General features: G+C 35.3%; 1 protein-coding gene across 6 annotated transcripts in view; it reads left to right on the top strand.

The window, feature by feature from the left end:
• TRDMT1 (tRNA aspartic acid methyltransferase 1) overlaps window positions 1-15,267 on the top strand; it is a 59,513-nt gene extending 44,246 nt beyond the window's left edge. For 4 of the 6 annotated variants that reach the window (XM_027121971.1, XM_027121974.1, XM_027121972.1 and 1 more), the window contains 8 exons: window positions 21-92; window positions 685-750; window positions 1,500-1,569; window positions 2,053-2,136; window positions 3,539-3,897; window positions 6,500-6,557; window positions 7,611-7,740; window positions 14,691-15,267. In XM_027121971.1, the coding sequence (XP_026977772.1) occupies window positions 21-92; window positions 685-750; window positions 1,500-1,569; window positions 2,053-2,136; window positions 3,539-3,897; window positions 6,500-6,557; window positions 7,611-7,740; window positions 14,691-14,791 (940 nt within the window). In that variant the 3' untranslated portion in view covers window positions 14,792-15,267. Of the gene's footprint in view, window positions 1-20; window positions 93-684; window positions 751-1,499; window positions 1,570-2,052; window positions 2,137-3,538; window positions 3,898-6,499; window positions 6,558-7,610; window positions 7,741-8,278; window positions 9,646-14,690 lie in introns of those variants that run through there. The other 2 variants (XM_027121969.1, XM_027121970.1) reach the window with 2 other exon arrangements.
• The last annotated feature ends 1,216 nt before the right edge of the window (window positions 15,268-16,483 follow it).

The raw sequence follows: 16,483 nt of genomic DNA, 5'->3' as shown, positions 1-16,483 counted from the left end.
TTACTCTCCTTACCCTTTAGAATCGGCCTGCAAGGTGATGTGACTGATCCAAGGACAAATAGCTTCTTGTATATTCTAGACATTCTCCCAAGGTAAAAACTTAAATTCCGGTACAAGCTTACCTTAAATGTAAAACTTTACATCTGGAAGAACGTGATGTTTGTCATTTTATAGAGATTAGCATCTTATACAGGTTCTGTGCGAGTCATTTATCTTCTGTCGTGACTGATAGAGTAACTGCAAATGTTTGTCGGTTCCACAGTTGCCGCTAAAAGTGAGTGACAGGGCGTTACAGCCTAATAGCTGAATTCTGTTGCCTCTGCTCGGTATTTGTGCAAATGATGCTAATGTTAGTGAATGCTGTTGCCCATGGCCTGGAAACTTGTGCTGCCAACCCTAAAAGCCTCCATTCTATGGAAATGTCAGCCCTTTGAGCTGTGCAAACCCATGTTTTCATTAAACTTCAATGGAAATTAACATTTCAAATGTTAACTTTATCAGGTGTGCCTTGTTTATGGGGGAAAGGAATAAAATATGAGTTGTCTCCATCCCTTATAAAATTCTTTCATAAAAAGAGTTTGGACAATTACTTACCTCATATTTCCCACAAGTAAGGATTTTCTTTACTTCTTACTTCTTAGTAATGAGATGTTTAGAATTCCATTTGTTTTTGTTTTTTTTTAGGTTACAAAAATTACCAAAGTATATTCTTATAGAAAATGTTAAAGGTTTTGAAGTATCTTCTACAAGGTAAAAAAATGTATTTGTCCTGTGTTCATCTTAGACTTGGTATATTTTATAATAGGAGCTGTTATGAAATGAAGATCTTAAAAATAAATGTGTATATTCCGACATTTTATATATGTTATGAAGTTTACTCGTTAATATTGATTTTGAATAGTTAGTAACGTGAAGTATCACAAAGTTAGGTTCAACTGATTCTTTCCCATTTTGATATGTTTGAATTTTTCCGGAATGATTTCTCAATTTTAGCTGCTTACATTGGTGCCTGTTTCTTTAGAAGTAGGAATGTTTTCGGTAAGAATTTGTCCTATTGACAGGCGTTTTCTGTCCTACAGTTGGGTTGAAGAAGCAAGCCCTGTGTCAGGCCCCTTTCAGACAGTAGCCCAGCTGGAGAGAATGCATCCAAGTCCTTGACTGACCTGCTGTCTATGACAGTGTTCCCCCGTCTGATTGGCTACAGATATAGTTCCATTCCTATAGTAAGTTTATCATGAGAGGATTGGCGATTCTAACTCACCAGTTTTATAAATTATCTGGTAGCTTTATTTATTTATAATAGGGATTATCTCTTTTTTGAGAAATGTAATTTTTCAAGTACTGGACTTAAAATAAGACCTAGGATTATCCTTTTTCTAAACAACTTAAGTGGAGGTACAGTTTTCATGTAAAATGAAGTTTTAGGTATAATATTTTATATAAGAACCCTATTTTGAACTGTAGAGTGAAAGCTTTTTTCTTTCCCTTTGCCTTTTCAGAGACCTGTTAATACAAACAATAGGAAATTGTGGCTTTCAGTACCAAGAATTTCTGTTGTCTCCAACCTCTGTAAGTACTGCAATTGTAAACTCTTATACAAATTTTCCCAAAGGGAATTTGATTCAGTAAAAAGAATGGCTCCATTTTGGATAATATTATAGGTAAATCTTGCAGTTAGTTCTGACATGGTTATTACTTTCTCTATCTGAATTTTATAGCTATATGTGAATTTTATTTTTTTATGATTACTATACTATTCATAATGAATGTAAGAATGTCTATTTGACTTTTTACCTGGGAAATATAAAATGAAGGTGACTCATAGACATATGATTCATCTGATTCTATCTTTATTTCATTCAAATAAAGGTACAGAGTGACAGTTTAAAAGGTTTAAGAACTTGCTACAGAGAAGTCTTCCACAAATTGATAATAGAATTTTGTCTGGCAGAAACTAATGTATAACTGTATCAGTTTTTTTACTAGGTGCTAAAAGTTGACACAGATCTCTTTAATATCCTATAGCAGCTAACTGCCCTGTTTCACTTGCAGCTTGGCATTCCAAATTCAAGGCTACGGTATTTCCTTATTGCAAAGCTTCAGTCAGTGCCGTTCCCTTTTCAAGCCCCTGGTCAGGTATTATTATTATTATTGCTGTTATCATCATCATCATTATTTATCTGTTGTAAATATATCTCAGTCTGCTAATTTATTTTCAGGAACTACTTTGCAGAGGTTTTTTTTTTTTTTTAACATCTTTATTGGAGTATGTTTACAGAGGTTTATGTGTGTCCTCTTGTGCCTGTAATTTAGACTATGCCTGAGGTCTGTCTTGTAGGCCTTTTCACCCTCCTGATGCCACTTTAATTGCTTGAAACAAAACCAGAAACTTTTCTTTCATCATTAGAAAAGAAAATAAGTTAAAAGTAAAAAAAATTACCATTAGTGTTGTTATCCTTCTTTTCCTCCTATAATTTCTCTTCTGACCATTGACTCTTTTGCATCTATTATTTTTCTCCCTCAGTAGAAGCCATTGACTACTTTTGATAAAATGTATACTATCTTAAAAATGGCTTGAGTATTTTCACACATCAGTTGCATTTTATTTGAAATCTATGCTATTTAGCCTTAATTGATTAAAAAATGGTAATGATTAGCACAAGCTAGAATAAAATGCTCAATTGCTATATATAGGATCTCTCATTATGCTAGCAATTTTATATGCTTCTGCTGAAAATTGGTGTGGATAACAGAGTTTCAGTGGTCCAGTGAAGCTCTCTATAACCCTCACAGGTAAGAACTCAAAAGTCATGTCCTACTAACAGGGCTTCAGTAGTATCATTTGAATCCCCCGTAATACAATATCAGTATTATACAATACTGTGTTATATAATAAAATAGCAATATATCTCCCTTTAATAGTGGGCAGTTCCAAAAACGGTATATAAAGTATGTGAACAAAGACGTCATCATTAAAAATTCCTGGAACTGTTTTTTCTTTCCCAAAATAGGACTTTATAAATGGTTACCTGTTTTGCAGGAACAAGTTTTTCCTGTGGGACTCAGGGATAGAAATAACCTTTCAGGGTGAAGAGTGCTTTTCATTTTTAATTACTAATTTTCCTTTAGATCATGGGTATGTTCTAGTTTTTTTTTTTTTTTTTAATTGAAGGGGAATGGCAAACTTTGATCAAAAACACATTTTCTGGAAATGTTCCTGTTGCTTTTTCAACTTCTTTTCCAAATATAATGCTGTCTCTGTATTCAGCATACTTCCTATTACTTTGTTGAATGGTTTGTTAATTCAGAAAGCAGTAATTTCATGAAATAAATCATCTATAGCCTGATGCCTAACACTATATGATGAAAAACTTGTAATAACTTGTATAAATACTAGTAAACCTCAATTTCTGTCTTTTTAATGACAACTCAGTAAAAGTTAAAGAATTTTTTTACATAATGTTGAATGGATGTTATTAATATGTCTTTTATTTTTAAGAAAGCTTTTGAGAGTTTGTGTATTTTTACTTAATGCCAGGTACTGATGGAGTTCCCCCAAATTGAATCTGAACATCCACAAAAACATGCGATAGATGCAGAAAAGGAAACTGAAGAAAAGGAAACTGAAGAAAAGAAAATCGAGCCAAATATGTGCTTTGACAGCAGCACACAATGTTCTGGACAAGAAGCCCTTCTTTTTAAGCTTGAAACTGCAGGAGAAATTGACAGGAAACGTCAACAGGACAGTGATCTCTCTGTGCGAATGCTAAGAGATTTTCTTGAAGATGACGTGGACATAAATTCATACTTTTTACCGCCAAAGTCATTGCTGCGATACGCTCTTTTGTTAGACATTGTTAAGCCCACATCCAGAAGGTCCACATGCTTTACGAAAGGGTAGGTTTTAAAGAGTCTCTGTTCGTGGCATATCCAGAATAACCAGGTTTTCATAACTATTGTTTCTCTTAGTTCTTCTCAAAACAAGGAGCATTTTATAAAATGTTTCTGCTAGAATGATTTTTTTCACCCTTAATCGCCTGCTTCCGTGTTCCAGTAGAATGCACAAGTGAAAATTCCTTCTGGCAGAACATGATGTGCACAGCCCACAAAAGTGCTCATAGAAGACACTGCCATCGTTTGGTGACCTTCGTAGGAGCTTAGTTACCCACAGTGGAGACATGGTTTCTATAGATGGTGAATTGCTAATTGTTTAGCACCTTTCTTTTTATGGTACCTCAAAAATTTCTGTCCACTTTCATGATCAATGTACAAGAAGAAATTAAATTTTAATATGAAGAAATAACATTGAATGTCCTGGAGCACATTATAGCATATTTAACTTTTATTTAGTTTTTTGAATTAGTAGTATATTCTTATAGTTCAAAATTCAAAAGGAACTAAGATTGTAAGACTCCCTTCCAATTCTGCCTCTTGTTCATCCAGTTTCCCTCCCTACGTGCAACCAATGATTTCAGGTTACTCTCTAGTCTTCCAGAGGTATTGCATGTGAGGTGTGTTTAAATATACATTATATTTTTACCCCCTCCTTTAAGTAAATGGTAGCATACTATATTCATTATTATGTGCACTTTTTTTCATTGTGCAGTATAATTTGGATATTATTACCTATGGGTGCTTAAAGAACTTTCATATGTTCATAGTATAGGTATATCATAATTTCTTTTACTGGTTACCTGTTGATGGACATTTAGGGGACATCCTTTGGATTATTTCTCAAGAAATAGTGTTTTTCAACTTTTTTTTTTTTTTTTTTTTTGCAGTACGTGGGCCTCTCACTGCTGTGGCCTCTCCCGTTGCGGAGCACAGGCTCCGGACGCGCAGGCTCAGTGGCCATGGCTCACGGGCCCAGCCGCTCCGCAGCATGTGGGATCTTCCCGGACCGGGGCACAAACCCGTGTCCCCTGCATCGGCAGGCGGACTCTCAACCACTGCGCCACCAGGGAAGCCCCTCAACTTTTTTTTTTAAACCTAGGAAGAAGGGGGGAAATTAGACCCTTCAAGAAAAATTTGTAAAAGGTCCATCCCTACCCCTGTTTGTTAATTTCACTGAAGCGCTTTTGATAGGTAGTTGTATGATTTAAAAATTCAAGCCTTCGGGCTTCCCTGGTGGCACAGTGGTTGAGAATCTGCCTGCTAATGCAGGGACACGGGTTCGAGCCCTGGTCTGGGAGGATCCCACATGCCGCGGAGTGACTAGGCCCGTGAGCCACAACTACTGAGCCTGTGTGTCTGGAGCTTGTGCTCCGCAGCAAGAGAGGTCGTGATAGTGAGCGGCCCGCGCACCGCGATGAAGAGTGGCCCCTGCTTGCCACAACTAGAGAAAGCCCTTGCACAGAAACGAAGACCCAACACAGCAAAAATAAATTAATGAATTAATAAACTCCTATCCACAACATCTTCTTTAAAAAAAAAAAAATTCAAGCCTTCTCTCTTTACCTACTAGCTAGTTGTCTTACACAAGACACTATGCCCCCGACGTAATCGTACCAGCCTCACCCTGACTTTATCATACCCTGCCCTTGTACTTTCAGGGGAATGGGTTTATTGCTTTCCATTACCTTAAAAGACTTCACTCAGCTGTTGTATATTTCCAAGTCTGCTAGGTTCTGTTTAGGACTCTCATAAAACAGGGGTTATCAATTTTGTAATAAAAAACAAATTTGAAATTCTTTTATAATTATAAAAATGGTATAAAAGAAGCCTTATTGTAGAAGTCTATTTTAGTGTAGATAACATAAGCACACACACACACACACGTGATATATAAGAAAACAGCTTTTCTTTGATGGTGACTTTCTCTAATTTCTATTTTAAATTCATCTATTAGGAAAAAATGTCAAACAGCCAGGTTGGCAGTGATCTTAGGGAAAGAAATATTACTAATACCTTGCATTTCTTTAGTGTTTGGTATTTTTAATATATTTTTAACAATAGTCTGATTGTTTTGTGATAAAGAGTAAAAACATACAGTGTTACAGTAAGAGGCAGATGCACGTTTGGTGGGCCAGAGTTTGTCATGAGACTGGAGAGTACGGTTTTGGGTTCATGAGAAGAAATGATGGTTCAGGCATTATAAGAAAAGAGCAGCAATTTATTTTCACCTACATAACATTTGGTCTAATGTGGCAGGGATGTCAGTATTGAATAGCGTTTAGATATAAAGTCATAACAAATGCATACTTTCTGTGCATTTAAATGTGATGAACATTTAAAAAATGACAATAATGTATATGCAGACTAGTATTTATACAACAAAAACTATGCCAAGTTTAGTGTCTGAGAATTTTCAACAGACTGATCTTATGTCTTTCACCTGGTAAGTTTTTTAATTACAAAGCATATTTATGTGATATTATTTAGAATATTTCAGAAGGATGTATTAACAACTGTGTAAGATTGATTCATTCAAGAAATATTTAAGAAATTTAGCATTAGCAAATATATTAGATGCTACAAAATATTTGTGTTAATTTTTTAGTTATGGACGCTACATAGAAGGGACAGGATCTGTGTTGCAGACTACAGAGGATGTGCAGGTACTATGCATGCTGCAGAACTAAAGTATTTGAAAATTATTTTAAATAAAATTATCTTTAATACTTAAAATTTGAGAATGTTAAAATAAGTTTACATGTTCAACTGGGATGAATATGTGTATATAATAATTATTTACTATAGAATAAATCTTCTTCTTGTTGCTAGATATGAGTATATGTACAAAAAGTGTTTTATGTTTTTACTTTCTTTTTTTCTTCTTACCTTTTGTTTTTCTTTCTATTTCATAAAGAGTAATTTGAAATGCAGAGTACAGTACTTAGTGTTCTCTAAAATTATGCATAAATATCTTAGTATTGGAGCCTTCCTTTGGAGCACATACTATAAACATGCCTGTTAGGGAAAAAATCTATATTTTAGGAAGGCTTTTTATTAATACTTCAATTGCTAATTCTTTACGGTATCATGGTTGAATACAAGCTTGATACATTGAAAGTTTTATATACTTCTGAATAATTTTGAAGTGAAATCACATTATCTTCTTTTATGCTGATTTAAACTCTTACTGTTAATAAAATTTACCCTTGCTAAAAACCCTATCAGAGACAAATGAATGTCTGGATTTGAGAAGTCATATTTATTAAATATATTTTATCATTTTAAGAAAATATCTTAATTTGATAAAATTGGTCATAAACAGTAAACATTTTAATGGCTGCTTATTTGCTTTGTAAAATCGACTTATTGGTTGACCAAGTTTCTTTTTTGTATCTTTCACTACATTTCTTTTATGTTATATTGTCATTTATTATTTCTATTCTTATGAGTTAATTTTTGAGGGACCAAAAATGACAGATACACTGAGAGTATCCTGATCTATTCAGCATTAAGGTTTTGTTTGTTTTCTGAGTTTACCTGGCCCTTGATGAGCCAGTTACACAGTTCATTGCACAGAGATGTTTTTACCCTGTGCTGCCATGTGTTACAGAAGACTATGCGTCCATCATTTTTAAACTGTCTCACAATAGACGATATTATCTTAACGAGTCTAATTGCACTCTACTTTATTAGTTATTTTGGATGTTTTCCTACAGATTGAGAATATCTACAAATCCCTTACCAATTTGTCACAAGAAGAAAAGATAACAAGATTGTTAATGCTTCAACTTCGATTTTTCACTCCTAAAGAAATAGCAAATCTCCTTGGATTTCCTCCAGAGTTCGGTATGTGGGATACATGCAGACCCCAGCTTTCACTGATTAAAGGTCTCAAAATTCATTAGGGACTCGTGCACAGTTTATGAATAAACCCTTGCCCAGGCGGATGTGAGAGCGCTTCCTTTCCTGATTGTGCCATCTTTGACATCTTCCTTCCCTCCTGTGTCTGCTTTCTTCATAACCTGCCCCAGTCCATTCCCTTCAGACTCAGTTCCCCTTCTCCTTTCACTCCAGTAATGGTTCCAGGTGCTTTGCAGGAACAGAAGGGCCAAATCAGCAATTCCTCACTTCTCCCTACAGATGGTTGTTAATAGCATCTCTTTCTCGAGTTTATTTTTTTGCTTCTAGGAGTACTACTCGAATAACCTCACACTAGATCTTATGAAAGAATGCCTAGAATTGTCTTTGTTTTAATGAAGAAATTAACAGGCAATTGAGGAATTTATTTTTGTGTGGTGGGGAGGTATGTATTTGTACTTCTACTCCTCGGAGATAACACTCTTATCAATTATATAATTGATATAATTGATTCCTTCCCTACAAGGTTTCAGTGGAGAAAAGAAAAAGTGGAGAGGTGGTCTAGAAAGGAACTTTCCTAATGGAAAGTAAGGGTGACTCAGGAGCACAGATGCCAGAATTGACACGAAATTAGGGAATCTGAAGATGGACTCTCAAGAAGAAAAATGAAGATACCACTGCCAAGGGAGAAAGACAAGTAATGAGGAAAGCCAGGGATTGTTGCTATTAAGAGACTGGACACAGCGCTTTGCTTCTTAGAGCACCCCGCCCCTCCCTGGTCCCGCTTCCTTGGCGCTGCTGCTCTTGCTGTGTGGATGCCATCGGTTTCCTGGGCTGCGGTGGGTGTGTTCCTAGTACCTGGCTCATGGGAAGGGAGAGACACAGACCTCCCTCACATGCTTCCAGGGCTGCACAAGGAGGAAATGTGCTTTGGATAACTGATTGGGAGCTTGAATGCAGAAAAGCCAAACTTCACTAAATCTAATGTTGTTGTAATATTAATACAGTCCTATTCTTGAAGAACATCATGGGTTAAATAGACCATGTTTTAAAATCTAAATAATGGATTTACGGTTGAGGTTTGGAAAGCATCTTTTTGTACACTGGGAACAAACTGCCAACAGAATTTGACTACCCTCTTGGTAATTGATTCTCCAAGCATAGTCACAGCAACCAGGTTTATTTTGTACTCTCTGCCTTTTTCTTGGTGATCTCTTTCAGTCTGAAACATCCCGGGGAGTGTGTTTTAAGAAAACATAGACTTTCCGTGTCTTAGTTTATGTCACAAAGTGAGTGAGAACATCAGTAAAACAAAGAACTGAGAATTGGACTCAGGAATTTAATTCCCAGTCTACTGTCGTGGTTACTTTTTTTTTCATATTTTAGGATGAGCAATCAAAGGTATTTTCTGTACTACTACAGAGAGAAAAGAGATTTACTGTCGAACAGCAACTCATTTCTAAGTTTTATTTGAGTGCTTATTTTTTCAAGCAGTAGCAATCACTTTGGTAATAGTGAAATTTAGCACAGACCCCAGAGTCAGACTGACCGAGTGTGAATCCTAGCCCTACTGAAGCCACTCTCTGCCATAGTTTATGCATCTGTAAAATGGGGATAATTATAGCACCGACTTCATAGAGCTGTTGTAACAGTTAAGTGAGTTAACGTATGTCACATGCTTACAACCTATCTGACACATAGTATAAAATTCGTGCTTTTATATTTTAAATGATAGATGTTATAGCCTTTACTTCATAAATATTTTTTCTCAGTATTTAAAAATATCTAAGGGGTAAAATAGGATTTTTCGAAGTTCTCTGAAAATATATGTATAATACATGTGAGAAAGCCTTTTTCATTGCTTTACCGTATTTTATTTTATTTTATTTTTTTTTCGGTACGCCGGCCTCTCACCATTGTGGCCTCTCCCGTTGCGGAGCACAGGCTCCGGATGCGCAGGCTCACGGGCCCAGCCGCTCCGCAGCATGTGGGATCTTTCCGAACCGGGGCACGAACCCCTGTCCCCTGCATGAGCAGGCGGACTCTCAACCACTGCACCACCAGGGAAGCCCTACCTTATTTTAATATGTGACATATGTGTATAGTCAGTGCCCTGCTGTCACCACTGAGCAGCCCTGTGACAGAACTGTCCTGCACGTGTGTCTCTGACGTCACGGACCCTGGGTCCAAAATGGGCGTTCTTTGAGTTGCTTGTCCACCGGCCATGACGGATTTGCATTGACTCTCCCACACATTTTGCCCTGGTTCTCTTTGTGGCCAGTGGCACGCATTCATGAGACAGCAGGCTTTGGAAGAGACAGACATTAACCGACACTTACTGAATAAAAGCTGCTCTCTTGACCTTGTTAATTCTAGGTTTCTTTGCTTTTGAGGATTATTATTTTTAATGTACCTAAGTTTTTAAAAAGTCACCTTTTAACTTTACAAAATTATGTAATTCTTTCCACAAGTGAGTTTAGATTTTAATATCTATGTATAAAATACACACATGCATGTGTATATATGTGTTTGTATATATATATAATTTTTACAAATCTGACTTGTTTGTTTTCAGACATCTCTTCCCCTCTGATATAATCTTGGTATCTCAAGGCATCGTCCTAGGGGTAGTCTAAAAGTTTGTAGGTATTTCTACCTCTGGCTACTTTGAAGTAAATAATTTGAGATGACTAATGTGCTTGCCTAAGACATATTATCTTTATAATAGCAATTTTACGATCATGCTCAATTGCAAATATCATTTTATTATGGTAATCACTGTTATTTTATTGCAGTAAGTATAATGTGTAGTGTTGATGAAGCAACTTTATCAGGTTTTGAAATTTTGCTATTTCTAATGCTCTTTAATTATTTCCTTTATTACCTGATTTGCTTTTCCTATATTTAATTGCTATGCCAAAGGATTCTGAATGTGAAATTCTGGAATTGTAACTAAGATTCTGGCATCCACTCTTACGCATGGACAGTCTTTTACTGTGGTATGTGCAAGGTTTTGTTCCAGCAAATGTAGTATCTGTGGGCCCTTTTGTTTTGCAAAAGAATGTAGCAAATTGAACTTCAGTATGAGAATGTCAGTTTGTGGAAGCAGAATGTAAAAAAGCAACTGTGAGGGACTTGTATCCAGAATATATAAAGAACTCTTATGACTCAACAATAAAAAGAAAAATAATCCAGTTTAAAAGTGGGCAAAGGATTTCAATAGACATTTCTCCAAAGAAAATAGATAAATGACCAATAAGCACATGAAAAGATGTTAAACATTATTAGATATTAGGGAAAGGTAAATCAAAACCACAGTAAGACACCACTTCACAAAAAGACAGACAATAACAGTGTTAACAAATTGTGGAGAAATCAGGTCCCTTGTACACTGTTGGTGGGAAGATAAAATGGTGCAGCTGCCTTAGAAAGCATGCTGGCAGTTCCTCAAATGTTAGACACAGAGTTACTGTATGCCCCACAATTTCACCCCTAGGTGTATATCCAAGAGAACTGAAAAAAGCTTAACACATACATATATACGTACGTACATGTTCATAACATCAATGTTTATAATAATCAAGAAGTAGGGAAAAAGCCCAGATGTCTATTAATGAATGAATGAATAAATAAAATGTGGTATATCCATAAGATAGAATATTATTCAGACAGAGAGAGGAATGAACTATTGGTGCATGTTATGAGCCATTTTTTCCCTCGGATCAGATAATTTTTACTGATGTGCTTGATGTTTGAGTTACACTATATTTTATAGTCGTATTATACAACATACATAATATTGTTAATACATAATGTTATTATAAGGACTAAGATATTAAACATAGAATACTTTGCTTTTAAAAAACATTCCAGAATCAACACGCATGAACCTTGAAAGCACTACGCGAAAGCAGCCGGAGACAAAAGACAACATATTGTATGGTTCCATTTGTATGAAGTGTTCAGAATAGGCAATCTCTAGAACGGAAAGTAGATCAGTAGTTGAGGGGCAGGGAGGGGACATGGAGAGTGACTGCTAATGGGTGCCAGCATTCTTTTTAAAAAAAATTTGTATTGAAGTATATAATTAACATATAGCATTGTATTAGTTTCAGATGTACAACATTACAACATAATGATTCAACATTTGTATACATTGCAAAATGATCACCCACCATAATAAATCTAGTTAATATCCATTACCATACATCGTTACAAAATTCTTTTTTCTTGTGATGAGGACTGTTAAGACCTCTCCTAGCAATTTTCAGATATGCAACACAGTATTGCTAACTATAGTCACCATGCTCTACATTATATATCCCCAGGACTTATTTATTTTTATAACTGGTAGTTTGTACCTTTTGACCCATTTCACCCATTTTTCCCCCACCCGTGCAACCACCAATCTGTTTTCTGTATCTATGACCTTGGTTTTTTAAATTTGTTTGCTTGCTTTGGTTTTTAGATTCCACATATAAGTGAGATCATACAGTATTTGTCTCTCTGACTTCGCTTGGTATAATGCCCTCAAGGTCCTTTTCATTATTTTTTATGGCTGGGTAGTATTCCATGGTGTGTGTATGTGTGTGTGCATTTTCTTTTTTCATTTACCCATCGATGGACACTTAGGTTGTTTCCATATCTTGTCTGTTGTAAATGATGCTGCAATGAACATGGGGGTGCACATATCTTTTCTACTTAGTATTTTTGTTTTCATTGGATAAATACCCAGGGTGGAATTGGTGGATTATATGATTGTTCTATTTTTAATTTTTTGAGGAACCTCCATACTGTTTTCCATAATGGCTGCACCAATTTAAATTCTCACCATCAGTGCATAAGAGTTCCCTTTTCTCCATGTTCCTTCCAGCTCTTGTTATTTCTTGTCTTTTGGATAATAGCCATTATAACAGATGTGAAGTAATATCGCATTGTGGTTTTTATTTGCATTTCCCTGATGATTAGTGATGTTGAATATCTTTTCATGTGCCTATTGGCCCTCTGTATGTCTTCTTTGGAAAAATTTTTATTCAAGTACTCTGCCCATTTTTTAATCTGATTATTTATTGTTTTGCTGTTGAATTTTATGACTTCATTATATAATTTGGGTACTAAACCCTTATCAGATTTATGATTTGGAAATATTTTCTCCTGTTCAGTAGATTGCCATTTCATTTTGCTCATTATCTCATTTGCTGTACAGAAGTTTTTTAGTTTGATGTAGTCTAAGTTGTTTATTTTTGCTTTTGTTGCCTTTGCTTTTACAGTCAGATCCAAAAAACCATGGACAAGACTGATGTCAAGGAATTTACCACCTACGTTTTCTTCTAGGAGTTTTATGGTTTGAGGTCTTATGTTCAGGTGTTTAATTCATTTGGAGTTAATTTTTGTGTATGGTGTAAAATAGTGGTACAGTTTCATTCTTTTGCATGTATCTGTCCAATTTTCCCAACACCATTTATTTAAGAGACTTTCCTTTCCCCATTGTATATTCTCAGCTCCCTGTCATAAATTAATTAACCACATATGTGTGGGTTTATTTCTGGGCTGTCTATTCTGTTCCTTTGATTTCTGTGTCTTTTTATGCTAATGTCATACTGTTTTGATTACTTTAGCTTTGTAATGTAGTCTGAAGTCAGGGAGCATCGTGATGCCTCCACCTTGGTTCTTCTCCCTCAAGGTTACTTTGGCTACTTGGGATCTTTTGTGATGCCATAGGAATTTTAGGATGTGGTTTCTATTTCTGTGAAAAATGCCATTGGAATTTTGATAGGGATTGCATTAAATCTGTAGGTTGCTTTGGATAATATAGACATTTTAACAATATTAATTCTTCTAGTTCATGAGCATGGAGTACCTTTATTTGTGTCTTCAATTTTTTCATCAATGGTTAAATTTATTCCTCAGTATTTTATTCTTTTTGATGCGACTGTAAATGGGATTGTTGTCTTATTTTCTCTTTCTGATAGTTTGTTGTTAATGTACAGAAATCAGCAGATTTCTATATATTTATTTTGTATACTGCAACTTAATTCATTTATTCTAACCATGTTTTGATGAAGTCTTTAGAGTTTTCTATGTATAATATCATGTAATTTGCAGATGGTGATAGTTCTACTTCTTCCTTTCCAATTTAGATTCCTTTTATTTCTTTTTCTTGCCTAATTGTTCTGGCTAGGACTTCTATACCATGTTGAATAAAAGTGGCAAGAGTGGGTATCTTTGTCTCGTTCCTGATCTTAGAGGAAAATTTTTAGCTTTCATTATTGAGTATGATGTTAACTGTGGGCCAGCTTTCTTTCTGAGGTGATGAAACTGTTCTGACATTAAATAGTAGGGATGTATGCAAAACTCTGCAACTATACTAAAAACCACTGAATTGTACCCTTTAAAAAGGTGCACTTTAGGGAATTCCCCAGTGGTCCAGCAGTTAGGACTCCTCGCTCTCACTGCCGAGGGCCCAGGTTCAATCCCTGGCTGGGGAACTAAGATCCCACAAGCCATGTGGCATAGTCATAAATGAATGAATGGATAAATAAATAAAAAGTCTCCCTTTAAAAGAAAAACTGCATTTTATAGTATGTGAATTCTGTCTCCTGAAGGCTGTTATTAAATAACTGAAATAATGGTAGCCACTGCTTTTCCTAAAGTGTACTAGTGCTCAGATTTCTATTAGTTCTGTGGATGTTATGTGTGTACATGTGTGTACTGAGCAAATATGATAAGTGATATGATAATATCACGTTGTGTAAGCAATGAAATGTTATATAATATTTTTGGCTCCAAATTCTCATTTGTTACTTGAACTTCATGGATACCTTAGGGACTTATTTATGTAAATAACCACGCTGCTTTTACTAAAGAATACATCCTTTTATCTCTGGAAGTTAATATTGCAAGTGATTGTATTATAAATTGTTACCTTTCTTTTCTAGGATTTCCTGAGAAGACAACAGTCAAACAGCGTTATCGTCTACTTGGAAATAGTCTCAATGTGCATGTAGTAGCTCAACTAATCAAAATCCTATGTGAATAATTTTTAAGTAACTCTGAAAGATGGTGGCAGTATTCCATTATATCCAGATAATAACTCTGAAATTCTTTTTTGAATTAATTTTGACAAAATTCAACTAAATTATCTTATTCTCTCGTTAATAAGAATTTGGATTTATCAGGAAAATGCCGTTTTGTTTCCTTAAGTTTATATTACTGTGTTTTATAAGGTGAAAATTATTGTTATTCTTTAGGAGAATATCTTTTTATATGAAATTGTTAAATATATATGTAAAATATTCCCTTTATAATATTACGGTATAGACAAATTTGGGAACATTAGAATTTTAATGTCTACATGAATATTTTGTAAAGTGTCATAACAGGTGTACTATATGAACTTGAGAAACTGTATATTGTGTATGTTAATTAAAGAAGTTGCTTTATGAATCTATTACTTTTTTAAAATAATTCTTCCTGTTTCTAAAATGATGATTCTAATTCTGCCCTGTTTAAAATATTGAGTGTTTTACTTAATTTCAATTTTTTTTTTTTTTTTTTTTTTAATTATTTATTTATGGCTGTGTTGGGTCTTGGTTTCTGTGCAAGCGCTTTCTCTAGTTGTGGCAAGCGGGGGCCACTCTTCATCGCGGTGCGCAGGCCTCTCCCTATCGTGGCCTCTCTTGTTGCGGAGCACAGGCTCCAGACGCGCAGGCTCAGTAATTGTGGCTCACGGGCCCAGTTGCTCCGCAGCACGTGGGATCTTCCCAGACCAGGGCTCGAACCCGTGTCCCCTGCATTGGCAGGCAGACTCTCAACCACTGCGCCACCAGGGAAGCCCAATTTCAATTTTTTAAACATTCCTTTATTTTATCTAAACAAATGTGTATAATATTTTAGACCAAATTATCATCATTTACCTTATACAACAGTCTGAAGAAAATCTCAGAAATAGTAATGCTAATTCTTGATTACCTCTCCATCGGTATGCCATAGAAAGTGTAGGTGCACATTATTTAATTATCTTTAATTCTACTTCCTTCTGAAAGACAAAACTCACTGTCCCTTTTTCATTTATACGTACCTACCTGTAGTTTGCTATCTTCAGAGCTTGCTTTTGTCTTCCTTTTCAGCTTCTTGTTGTAAGTTGAATTTGCCATCATGATCTAAGGAATGTAGCACAGCATTAAGATTTTAGGGAGGGAACTCTGCCCTCTGACCCCATTCCACATACCTATTCTGTGAATTAACTTTTATAACTTTAACTTTCTCTGACTCTCCCTCTCCATAGACTTCTTGGAATTAGGACTCTAATCAGACTAAATCTTGCATCATAAATCCTGTGGTTTTGATTTTGGTGATAAGATCAAGTGACAAATAGAAGAGAAATGAAAAGAAATAAGATGAGAAATTTTGTCACAAATTTTAATTCATATTTTTATTCTTAAAAAACAATCATCCTGATATGGAAAAATTGGAACCCTGTGCATTACTGATGGGAATGTAAAATAGTGCAGCCTCTATAGAAGATAGATGATAATCCCTTTAAAAAAATTAAACACAGAATTACCATATGATAAAGCAATTCCACTTCTAGGTATATACCCAAAAGAATTGAAAAGAGGGACTAAGATATTTGTATACCAATGTTCATTGCAGCGTTATTGACGATATTCAGCTGTAAAAAGGAAGGAAATTCTGACATGTTACAACATGGATGAACCTTGAAGACATT

Source organism: Aethalodelphis obliquidens, unplaced genomic scaffold (genome assembly GCF_003676395.1).
Source record: "Aethalodelphis obliquidens isolate GAN/ISIS:26980383/991018 unplaced genomic scaffold, ASM367639v1 scaffold23, whole genome shotgun sequence".
Lineage (NCBI taxonomy): Eukaryota > Metazoa > Chordata > Mammalia > Artiodactyla > Delphinidae > Aethalodelphis > Aethalodelphis obliquidens.
This window is presented reverse-complemented; position numbering and strand designations above follow the sequence as displayed.